General features: G+C 35.7%; 1 protein-coding gene across 1 annotated transcript in view; it reads left to right on the top strand.

Moving 5' to 3' along the window:
- Positions 1–12,453, top strand: part of CRPPA (CDP-L-ribitol pyrophosphorylase A) — a 198,352-nt gene that overhangs the window by 114,254 nt on the left and 71,645 nt on the right. The window contains exon 9 of the mRNA XM_037056259.1: positions 2,386–2,517. Coding sequence (XP_036912154.1) covers positions 2,386–2,517 — 132 coding nt within the window. The remainder of the gene's footprint in view (positions 1–2,385; positions 2,518–12,453) is intronic.

The following is a 12,453-nucleotide window of genomic DNA, read 5'->3' as shown; positions in this document are numbered from 1 at the left end:
ACAAAGGGGGCAGTATCATAAAATGGGGTAAAGATAGCCTCTTCAACAAATGGTGTTGGGAGAACTGGACAGCTACATGCAAAAAAATGAAACTCGAGCACCAACTTACATCATACACCAAAATAAATTCAAGGTGGATAAAAGACTTAAATATAAGCCATGACACCATTAAAGTCCTAGAGGAGAACATTGGCAGGAAAATCTCAGATATTTCACGCAGCAACATTTTTACTGATATGTCCCCTAGAGCAAGGACTATAAAGGAAAGAATAAACAAATGGGATCTCATCAAAATAAAAAGCTTCTGCGCAGCTAAAGAAAACAGCATTAAAATAAAAAGACAACCAACTGTATGGGAAAACATATTTGCCAATGATACCTCAGACAAAGGTTTAATCTCCAAAATATCACCTAGATATTTTAAATTCAAAAGACTGGAAGAGGCCTTTGTGGTGCTGGTTTGCCTAACTTTGTCGAAGACTATAGGATGGAAAAGAAAGAGCACAGATAGGTTTCTTCAGTTTTAGGTCTTAATTTCATCAAGTCACATTAGTACACGGGCTGTTTTATTTTGTTTCATTGCAACTTCTTCCTTCACCTTGGCTTCTCAAGGGTGAGGGAAGAGGGCCACAGAAAGTGGCGTATGAGCCATCCTTTTAAAAGGCTTAAGCTACAGATAGGAATGAACATCTTTTGCATCAGCTAATATTCATCAGCTTCCAGGTACCAACCACGGGAATGCTTGGTTACAAGTTAAATTATGCTAAAGGAAATTCTAGTATTTATAGCTCACTTACAATGATTCCATTCTGGCTGTGGTTCAACAGTCGGGAGTTACTTTTATCATAGCAATGCTACCTGGTTAAACAAAAGGCTGAAATTTCACCATTGCAAGTTTTCAGGGAAACAGAGCTAGAAGATGGGAGCTCAAGATCCTAGGGTCACATGGTCTTTTTTTCAGCCATTCAATAGATCAGAAACCTAAAAACTTTTCCTTTATTTTTTCTTGCTTTTCTTGTTTGTCTGTTCTTTTGGTTTCTTTTTGGATTGAGCATTTTTAAGGGAAAAAGTCTTTCTTTCACCTTATATTTCAGGGGAAAGCAGCTATATGTGTATGTCTTTAATCACGTATATTTAATGAAGAGTTCCAAGAAATGATTAATATACATTACATATTATCATATTATTCTCTCTAATAGTGGATGTTATGTAAGTATTTTTTCCTGAAAAGCAAAATGCAATGTGATGTGTCAAAAAATTATTCTCTCCCATTACAGAAAAAATATAAGAGGTTTTCTTGTTGTTTTCCAATAGAGTATATGTTCATATAAAGTAGTAGAGGGGAAGGGACGGGATTAGTAGAAGAGTGTCCAGATGCAATGTATTTTGCAATTCTAGTTAATGAACACCTACAATTGAACAAATTACAACTCTTGAGGTTCTTAAGTTTGTGAAAGAATATACATATTTCTGAATGTTCAGTCTATGTGTGCATTTGTATTTTAAATTGTTTATTTAGAGGTTGCATCACTTTTATGTTCCATAAAGGAAAAAAGATACTGTAAAACCACAGTTATGAGGAAAGATCACCCTGGGTCTTTAAAATTTTAAACTGAAAAATAATGTTTAAAAATAGTTGTTTGAATAATTTCAAGAAAAACATTATTTTGACACTGCTAAAAATAACTGTATAAAATTCTTCTAGATTTAATTTAAGGAATAGATTATTATTTGTAATAAACTGTTAATTATTTTAAAATAGATTTGTCTAGAAGTTTTATGTACTTAGTTAAGCACGCTTGAATTTTATTGATATCATAAATTTAACACATATATTTACTTCTTGCCTAGTTTCAAATTACAAATTATGATTTAAGTTGAATGAACTGGTGAGATCATATTTTTAACATGTCTGACTCCATTACAGGTTGAAATGGAATATTAGTACTTTATGTTTTTCAGCATTGTATTCTCCATGCATCTGTATTTATAAAGAATGATTCATTAATCATATTAAATATTTATGGCTTAGAATGATTGACTAGACATTAACACAAGTTGATAAAAAGAATTGCAATATTATAATGGTAAATTCTTTAATGTTACACTTTCTTTAAAAAAAAAAGATTTTATTTATTTATCTTAGAGGGGAAGGGAAGGAGAGAGGGATAGAAACATCAATGTACGGTTGCCCCTCATGCATCCCCTGCGGGGCACTGGCCTGCAACCCAGGTATGTGCCCTGACTGGGAATCGAACCACGATGGTGTGGTTCGCAGGCCCGGGCTCAATCCACTGAGCTACACCAGCCAGGGCTTAATGTTACACTTTCAAAGAAAAGTTAAGGAATGGTATCCTAATGGTTAACTTTTATATTACTTTGCAGGTGCATTTTCTTGATTATAAATCAGTACCTGTGGATCAGAAGATGGAAAACCTAATGCAGATTAGAGAACTAGCAAAGGAAGTGAAAAAAAGAAATATTTTGCTGTGTGGTCTTCTCATATATTACCCACAGGTAGGTAAAATGCTGGTCTCTTTGGATTGTGTGTTCTATAGACTGCAGTTTTAATAGTGGCAACCTGACTTTGTTAAAAGCAAAGACATATTAACAGGAAAATGTAGGCTAGAAAACTACTCATCTATTCATGTTCTATAGTAGATATAACATGTTGACTTGAGGGGGAAAATGAAAATCAAAACAAGCCCTGAACAATGTGGTTCAGTGGGTTGGGCCTTGTGCTGAAAACTAAAAGGTTGCTGGTTTAATTATTGGTTGGGGCGCATGCCTGGGTTGGGGGCATGCAGGAGGCAACCAATCATTGTTTCCGTTGCACGTTGAAGTTTCCCTGTCTTTCTCCCTCCCTTTCCCTCTTTTTAAAAATAAGTAACTATAATATCTTTTAATGAAAACAAGTGTTTTGATTAGGGAAAAAAAGATGAAAATTGGCAGATATCTCATGCTAGATAGCCCACATAGAATTGCCAGGTATGCAAACAATAATACAGAATGCTCAGTTAAATTTGAATTTCAGATAATAGATAATTTTAAATGTGTTCCGAATTTGAAAGTTGAAATTTGAAACCCAAATTTAACTGGACTTTTGTATTTAACTGACAGCCCGTGGTATCACTTATTTCTTTTGTGTTGTGTTGAAGATGTCGGTAAACAAGTTTTTAATCACTTGAAAGCAGTGCTTGGCATTCAGATTACAAGGGGCCATGCCATTTAATTTAATTAGAGAAAACATTGTCATTGTCTTTTAATAGCAGCAGGTTAGTTAAGTTGAAGGTAAAATGAATTAGCATTATAGATTCTTTGTACAGGGAAATGTTATAAATCAAAATATTTGGAGAATCTTTAGAGGATTTGCCCTTTGTACATAGATACCTTTCATGGAATTTACAGAATGCTTTATAGTCTTTCAGCAATACCACACAAGAGTCAAAGAAATGAAATAGTTGACTGCTTTTGTAATGATTTGGAATGAAAGTTATTTGGTACTGACTGTCCAGGAAATGACAGGTATGTAATGTTATGGTTGACGAATAACAGCTATTATTGCTGAAATATCTAAGGTGCCTTTTTAGACTGAAGGAAACATTTCTTGTGAAACAAATGGATTTTAATTAAATGCAAGGATCATCTTTTAGACAATCCCTCAGTTTTCTTTAAATTTTGAGGTTGTTTCCTCTGCTTCCAAAATATGAAACGTGGCCCCCAGTTAGTCATTGAGAACAAGGCAAAGTTGAGTTTGCTTCGGATTGTGGAATCATACAACAGTAGTGCTGTGGGGTTATTGGAGTCAGAACAACCAGAGCCTCAAGAGATACATCAACTTGCCCAAGGACTGGTAACTGGCAGAGTTCAGGAATATTTTCTCTCCATTCGATTGCCTTTGGTTGTACTCTAGATGATTATGGTGGGAAAAGTAAATCAGTTCCTTCTTTTGTGCCATGCAAGGATCACAGACGCACACGAATGCTGCACTCTGCAGACTTTACAGTTCATCGAGGGAAATCTCAACAGCTGAGAAATGGTAGAGCCCGCACAATCCCTGCAGCTGTCTATGACTTAGGTTAAGCAAAAAACAGCCACGATGCACTGTAGGTGACATAGCAGGGGAGAGTTTGGTTGCCACATGAAATATAGCATTCCCAGTTAAATTTGAATTTCAGGTAAGCAATAATTTTTTAGCATAAGCGTATCCCAAATATTACATGGAACACACTTGCACTAAAAATCCTTTGTTGTTACTCTGAAATTGGAATATAACTGAGCATCTTGTGTTTTTATTTGCTAACCCTTGTAGAGTTCACATCTACAGTAAAACTATTCATTTTCCCACCCCAGTATGTTCCAGGGGTGTCCAACCCATTGCCCACAGGCCACATGCGGTCCAGAATGGCTATGAATGCGGCCCAACACAAAATTGTAAATCCACTAAACACCTTTTTCTGCTTGTCAGTTTTCATTAGTGTTTGTGTATTTAATGTGTGGCCCAAGACAGTTCTTCTTCTACCAGTGTGGCCCAGAGACACCAAAAGTTTGGACACCCCTGCCACATTTATAAAATGGAGTACAGTGAATATGTGAGTGACTCTTGTACCCACGAAGGCTTCCTGATTCAAAAGGTGGCCTGGTTGGAAAGGCAGAGTCTCTGCTGCCTACTGCTCGGTCTCTGACCTTTGTTGCTTTGAGCCAAGTTGGACCTGCTGAGCCAGCTCTCTCCTAAACGTCCAAAAGTGGGAAGAAGATGCTCCTGCACTAACCAGCAGAGCTACAAAAAGCGAGTCCTGAAGAGATGAGGGGATAACACAGAGGGGCTCATTACCCTCTTCCTGCTCCTGAATGCACTCTGTTTTCTGTTTCTATCACTGTAGTACCAGAAAACACACAAAGAAGGAAGAACACTGCCAAAGTAGTTCTGTAATTTTAAAAAAATATATAAAATATTTATGAAAATCCTTCTGTATAACTCCAGGATAGGACATGGAACAATGAAGTGAAGCTTTTTGGCAACAGTGTTAGATTAGATAAAGCTGTGCGAATTCATCTGTCAGAAAGTATAAACAGGATCTGTCTTTTTTGATTAGTTAAATACGATTGTCCTTCCCTATTATCTGGGTTTCAAAGCTTTTCTGTGTACTGCAAGGAACACTCAAGAAGCCTTCTGGATTCTGAATGTCTTTGTAATTACCTCAGGGAAGTTCACAATGAGACATTAAGAAATATATGAATAGGGCCCACTGCTGTAGGATATCTTTGTGCCCAAAGGCCTGTATTTATAAGATACAACTGCCATCAATTATTTCCCTCTCAAATGCACTGCATTTGCTTTGTGTCTTCTTAGACTTGAGTTATCCTTCAAGTATGTGTGGTCATTTGAAGAACCTTTAGGCAGATGTTGTCAAGTAGCAGAGCATGTATGTGTGTGTATGTGTGTGTGTGTGTGTGTGTGTATGTGTGTATATGTAATTTTTTTAATGACAATCTCAGAGGAAGCTAGACTTGAAACTCTCCTTCCTACAATGAGCAATTACTTGGAACCTAACTGGGAATTATTTGCTAAACACACAGTACTTTCCATTGCTGCGAGTCATGTGGGGTGCACACCGAACACGCAGCCCCGAATCTGTTTACAGAGAGCTGTAATGCCCTGTTCAGAGTAATCAGGCTTTTTTGATGTGGTTATGTTTATGAGACTAAATATTTTTTTACTTTCCATATTGTTTTGCCTTTTATTGTTTAGACTTAGTCATTCTTTGAGAAAATATGAAGGTCATAAAATGCAGTGTCTCTTCAAATTGAGTAAATTTGGAAAAGAAGTCTGTTTTTGTGGGTTTGGTTAGCTTACTTGGAAGACTCATTAGAGAGAGTGGCAGTAAGCTGTTATACTCAGACACATCTTAGCCAAATGGAGTGTTAGATGCAAACCTCTGCTACAGATCACCCCTTAATTTTTTTAATAAAAAGTTCAACTCTGTGAATTACAATGGCCTTGGAAACTTCTTAATGAACGAATTCCTTTGAACAATGTATTAGTTAGCTATTATTGTGTAACAAATTACCCCCAAACTTAGAGGCTTAAAACGACATTTGTTATCTCCCAGTCTGTGGTCTCTCTGGCTCTCTCAAGGCTGTAGTCATCGCAGGGCTCCCTGGGAATGATGTGCTTCCTTAGCTCACTTAGATGGATTGGGAGGACTCGGTTCCTCTGGGGCCTCCGTTCTTTGCATGCTCGTGGATGGAGACCCGCCTCTATTCCTTGCCGAGGGGGCCTGGCCATAATGCATCTCAAAACATCAATGCTAGCAAGAGAGGGAAGGGAACTAACATGGATCTAGGTCACAGTCTTCGTCAAAAATCAGCAAGTGACATTCCAACACCTTCACTGTTGGGATGTCACCTATCCTGTTCATCTGAAGCAAATTACTAGGTCCCACCCACACCTAAGGGAGGTGGTTGACAAGACATGGATCCCAAGAGGTGGCGATCATTGAGAGCCATATTGGATGCCGCCTACCATAGCAGTACCAGAGTGCTAATATGTAGGCTGAGAATTATATCTGTTTGTACCCACGGCATGCAGATTAAAGGGTTTGTAACAGAAATAGGGCTAGAAATGTTTAAAGGTAAAAAATACACACAGATGCCGTATACTCACACACATATATGTACGTGTGTGTATGTATATATATATATATGTGCATATGCTTACACATACACATGTATATTTTTTCTCTTGACATATTACTGGAGTCATAACAGCTGGAGCAGGTTTATCAAGGAGGTGGAGAGCCAAAGACGCGAAAACTGATTTTTACATTACCTGTACAGTTGTAAAAGAGCTTGATTCAGGTTAGATACATATCAAATGCTTTGGGGGAATATATTTATACATGGGTTATATTATATCAGTTCAGGTTAGTGAAGCTGGTATTACAAAATAATTGCTATGAAGTGGTGGTGTTGCGTTTGAGAAAGTTGTGACCCTTTGCCTTAAGAGCATGTAATCCAGAAATGTTTTGTCTCAGAAACTTGGAAAAGAGTTTCCAGGAAACAGAGTCACGGTAGTAAGTCAAGAGGGATAAAAGGAGGCTAACGATTCTAATCATTGGAATCTTGTTGGTCATCTTCAGGGAAGATACGCATGTGGACATGTAGAAAATACTGAGAAATTAACTGGGAATCATCAGATTTCCTATAAACTCTTCCCCAGTAAAATTCCTGCTGTATTATTAATGTCATTGAAAAGTTTGCAATAAGATTTAATTTACTTTCTGAGATTTCTGACTAATAAAATAGAAAAAATAGGCATGACAAATAGGTTGAAAGAACAAACTGAATAATTAGTCCTTGGAAAAATGGAGCGTTTTCTAATGTATATGGTATCATTTCAGCCCTTTGAAATAAAACGTGTTGTATATATCCCGCTCACAGCAATTTTATGCAGACTTTCCTTAAATAACATTATAGGGAGGGAGATACCTTTACTGTTTATTTTCATTTTATGGACACTAATTATCTAAACTTCAGAAGCAGCTGTACAAAGAACTCTAAAATTTCAGTGTTTAACTGAATCAACTAGAGAACATGATGTGCATGCTAGAGACTTGAAAACCTCAAGTCGGGTGAGAAGTGAAACTAGACAGGAGAAATGTGAAGCCAAAATAATTATTTTAAGATTTGACATCCTATGTCAGTGGCAATAACTCTAAATACTTTGAAATATCCATTGCTTATTGACTCTTACCTATTCTATGTAATTTAGATTGAGGGTAACATTTCCAAAATCATAGACTAAGGACCGTTTTCCAGGATTGAGAGTTGGTTGTTTGTAAATTCCTTATTTTTTGCCCGAATCAATCAATATTTAGAAAAGATAATAGTTTGTAAAATTAGAACATGTGTTTATTGTCTCTGAAAATCCCATCAGTGTTCCTAATTATCATCACAATGAAAATATAGAGAGACCTTCTCCACTGAGAATCAGAGAGATTATGAGTAATGTTTGGCATATAGATTTATGTTTGGGAAATGGTGAGGTTTATTAGTTTTCAATTTATCTCATTACTCACTTTTGACAGTTGGTAAAGAAATATATTTTAATTAACTTCAACTTCCTCTTACTGCATGCATAATGGCAATTATATACTAACGTCATTAGGAAATGAGTTGGTTTCATTATAAATATATCTACAGTGACGCTTTCAGAATCTGGATTTTAATGGGCAGAGAAAAACATGTTTCATAAAGACACTATTAATGATTATTGTTACTAAGTTTTGGTCATTGTTTATATTTGGTATATTTTTAATTACTAAGTTATGCTGAAATCTTGTATCAGGAATATACAAGAATATAAGGAAACAGTGTTTAAAGAGTACCACAGAGAACTTACCACTTTTTCCAGCTAAACTTAGATATCTTAATCTTTTTTTGCTTTTAGTCTATTAAAAAATATGACTCTCAATCTATATTTATGAGCTAAATTCTTCTAGACTATAATAAATTTCATAACTAGGCCACAGATCTGCTTCATGGACAGATTTTTTAAAAGGGTTTTAAGAACACCAGAAATTGTTTACTATAGGACATGCTTCACATTTTTCTTTTGTTTGCCACAAAGATTTTTTTGGTGGAAGTACTCAAAGACAGGATGTTTAATTTTTGCTTATAGGCTTTCAAGCTAAAATTAGGGTGTTGAAATGTATTAAAATAAGGACCATTAAACTAATCTATATGCCACTTACTGGTGTGTCTCTACATTCAGTTTGTAGGCTTGAGGCAGCCTTCTGCTCTGTTCCCACTATAAAGTAAGATAAATGAAAGATCATTTTGAAGATAGGCTGCTGTGACAAGGTTCAGACTACTAAATACCAAGCTACGTATAAAAAATGTTTGGTGTACAAATGTATGCACTTATTGGCATTCTAATGCATCTGCATTATACTCTATATTTCTAATTCCTTTCTAATGAAAAGTCAGGGCATTTCTTGCTTATTTACTAGGTAGATGTCTTTGAGTCTGATTCAATCTATTCAGTTTGAATTTTTAATAGGAATAATAAGTTTTGCTACATATGTATACCAGAGTTTAACATAATTATGTGATATTCTTCACCATCATAATCCTCTGATCCCATTATTAAATTTCTGGCTTCATTATTTAAGATGCCTTGATGCAATTAAAGGATTTAGGCTATTCAAGGAGGGTGGTCTCTCTTTCTCTTTTTAATTTAAGATTGGAGGAGATTAGCCAAAGGACATATATGCATATATGCATAGCCCGTGCACCTAGACAACAATGTGGTGAAGGCTGCTGGGGTGGGAGGCTGGGTGGAGGGGGTGATTGGGGGAAAGGGGGAGCATCTGTGTTATGTCAGTAATAAAAAATATTAATAATTTTTTAAAAGCCCAGCATTCTCACAAATTGTCTTTCTGATCCTCATGCAAAGAAACAAGCTAAAAACCTAGATATGAAGTTACTAAAAATTTAGTTTCTGAATTCTCAGTTCTGGCCTATGGAGAGAATAGGTATTATCTAATTTTTTGATGAGGATGTTACATAAGTTTCCCAAAACGTGCTGATCATAGAGCAATGACTGAAGCATGCAATGACCAATCTCTCTGAACCTTAATGGCAAATTTAATAATGAAGACATTGCATTTATCCTAAAAACCACCAGCTGAAGAACTACATAAACACAACTGGGGAGGAGCTTAGTAATTTTTAATACATGAACCAGCCAATATGGTTTCAGAAAACCTCATTCATATTTTCTAAAGTTGTGCCTTCTGTTTTGTGGTTTCCATTTTTTCCCCATAAACTAAAACAACACAAAGCTTTGCTAGCAACATCTTCAAAACATGGTTTTACTACTCAAATATATTTCTCAAATAAATCACAAGTGAATGCTCTTTACCTTTCTTCAAGTTTCACTAATTGTTTTAAGGTCTTGGAAAGAAACAAGAGTTTTTTGTTTGTTTGTTTGTTTGATTGTTAAGTATGTGCAAGAAAGGCCCTTTGCCGGACATCAGGAAGAAGTCAGCTGATGACTCTGATTTGACCCTTGCCCTCAAAGAGAGAATTTTAACTGAAGGGACTATATCAGATTAGTTGGGCATTTAAAATGAATAACTTTCGTGTTTTGGATTTTGTTTCCACAGATATGTGTATCCCAGAGGTTACCAAATGTGACCCTTGGGGTAAATTCATGAAAATAAGTAATGGGAAATACTTATTTTGCCTTTTGCTGCCAGTGTGGCTTGCTCTGTGGAAGCCCCACCTTAAGATTACAGATCTTTTCAGCTGATGCATCTCTGGGAGCTTATTTAATAAGAAAGCACACGTTCGAAGACGGAGTAGCCAAGTGCTATCTCGTCTAGGCTTTGGTGAGAAGTGAATTTTCTGACTAACTAAAATGTGTGATAAAGAAAAATAGTAAAACCCAAACAGTTTACCAAGTTATGATTGAAAAAAAATCTTAGGAAAGATACAGAAATTACTAAATTTGTGTCTATTCTGATAAATTCTCCGACTTTAACAATGTTTATGAAAGAAGGAAATTTTTCTCTTTGTGACCTTTAATTTAACTTTAAATGCTAAACTTAAATGGAAATTTTTAAATTGTGTAATTGTTTCAAGTATCCAGTTTGTCTTACATATCATGACTAAATTACTGCTAATTGCTAGCCTTCCCAGTCAGAGTTTCAATTGATTTATAATTTTTGAATATTGAATTCCATGCATTTTTAATGCTTATGATAGTTTAGATGGGAGACATAAAAGGTTTTAGCCAAAATACCAATTCATTAAAAATTTTATTTTTTAAAAAGAAAATGTAGACTATGTATTGTTTGAAAATTGCAAATTTGTAAGTTAGGTAAATATATTTATAATTTTTAGTGAGAATTGAAAAAAACATACACTCGCCATTGTTTGTTATATAACACAGACCTGTCAGTTTTAATTCATTTAAAAATTTTCAACTACTTACCTTAATATTTTGAAAATAGAATTTTTTTGTTTCTCAACATATTAACTGTTAATAAATGTATGTATATATTTATGTAGCTTTATGTTAGGATACAGATTTTAGTATGATACTTTCTGAAGAAAATTTTATGATTATTTCAGAACTTTAGGAAATGCAGTGCTTTTGGCCTTGGCTGGGTAGCTCAGTTGGTCTGGGCATCGTCCTGCTACACCAAGGGTGCAGGTTTGATCCCTGGTCATGGTACCAATAAGAATCAACCAGTGAATGCATCAATATGTGGAAAACAGATTAATGTTTCTCTCTCTCCCTCTTCTTCTTTCTCTCTAAAATCAATAAATAAAAATACAGCATTTTTGTCAGTTTCAACTAAATTTACTGGAGGAAGATCAAGGCAGAATGACTTTTTAAGCCAGTGGAATTAATTTGATGAACTACTCGGTTTACCAGTCAGAAATTTTTAATTACAAATGTCAGAAACACAACACAAACTGATTTAACAATATAATTGAAAACCCATGGCATTAGCCTTTGCTGAACCCATATGCTCAGAGGGTAATTGCCTTTTTCTCTCCCTAGTCTGTCTCTTCTCCACCCTACCTATACCCAAGAGCCTGTTTATTTTTTTCTCTAACATTTTATTTCTTTTTAATTTTATTTTTCAATTACAGTTTACATTTAGCATTATTTTGTATTAGTTCCAGGTGTTCAGTATAGTTGTTAGACAATCATATACATTACAGAATTGTCCCCCACCCCATATTTCAATTGCCCACCTCACACCATGCATAGTTATTAACTTGTTTCTTTATTCTCATGCACTTTTCTAAATAGTATTAAACATAACCTTCCCCTGTTCCATGTCTACGTTCTATTAGTTTAGTAAACTCAGTGCAGTAAGAGGATCTGCACCCCGATATTTTCACCAAAGTCTTGGTCCTCACTCTAATTAAAGCTTGTTTGTCAAACATCTTTCTTTTCTGATTCAATTACTGTGCCCAGTGTGGACATTCGGCCTATTAATCAGAACTAGTTAATATGCCCATCTTTGGAACTCAGTGCACTTACGTATAGTGCATGGGTGAGTGAAAGGACTGGGTGCCTTCTGAAAAGGAAACTATGGTACTATTCTCAACAGTGTGGGGGACAGATGCTGGACAGACCCAAACAGTATATTATTTGTTTATTTGTTATGGACTAAATGAATGTCTCCCCCAAAATGCATATGTTGAAATCCTAACCCCAACTCTGATAGTATGAGGAGGTGAGGCTTTTGAGAGATAATTAGGTCATGAAGATGAAGCCCTTACGAATCGGATGAGTGTCCTTAACCTGTTATGTCAGGATACTAGAAGACAGCAATCTGCAAACCAGGAAGTGGGCTCGCCCTGGACACCGGATCTGCCTGCATCTTGGTCTTGGGCTTCCTACCCTACAGAACTGTAAGAAGTAAA

Source organism: Sturnira hondurensis, unplaced genomic scaffold (genome assembly GCF_014824575.4).
Source record: "Sturnira hondurensis isolate 20B ecotype Veracruz unplaced genomic scaffold, ASM1482457v3 Scaffold0008897, whole genome shotgun sequence".
NCBI classification, from domain to species: Eukaryota; Metazoa; Chordata; class Mammalia; order Chiroptera; family Phyllostomidae; genus Sturnira; species Sturnira hondurensis.
The sequence above is the reverse complement of the archived record's forward strand: the minus strand, read 5'-3'. Positions and strand labels throughout refer to the sequence as shown.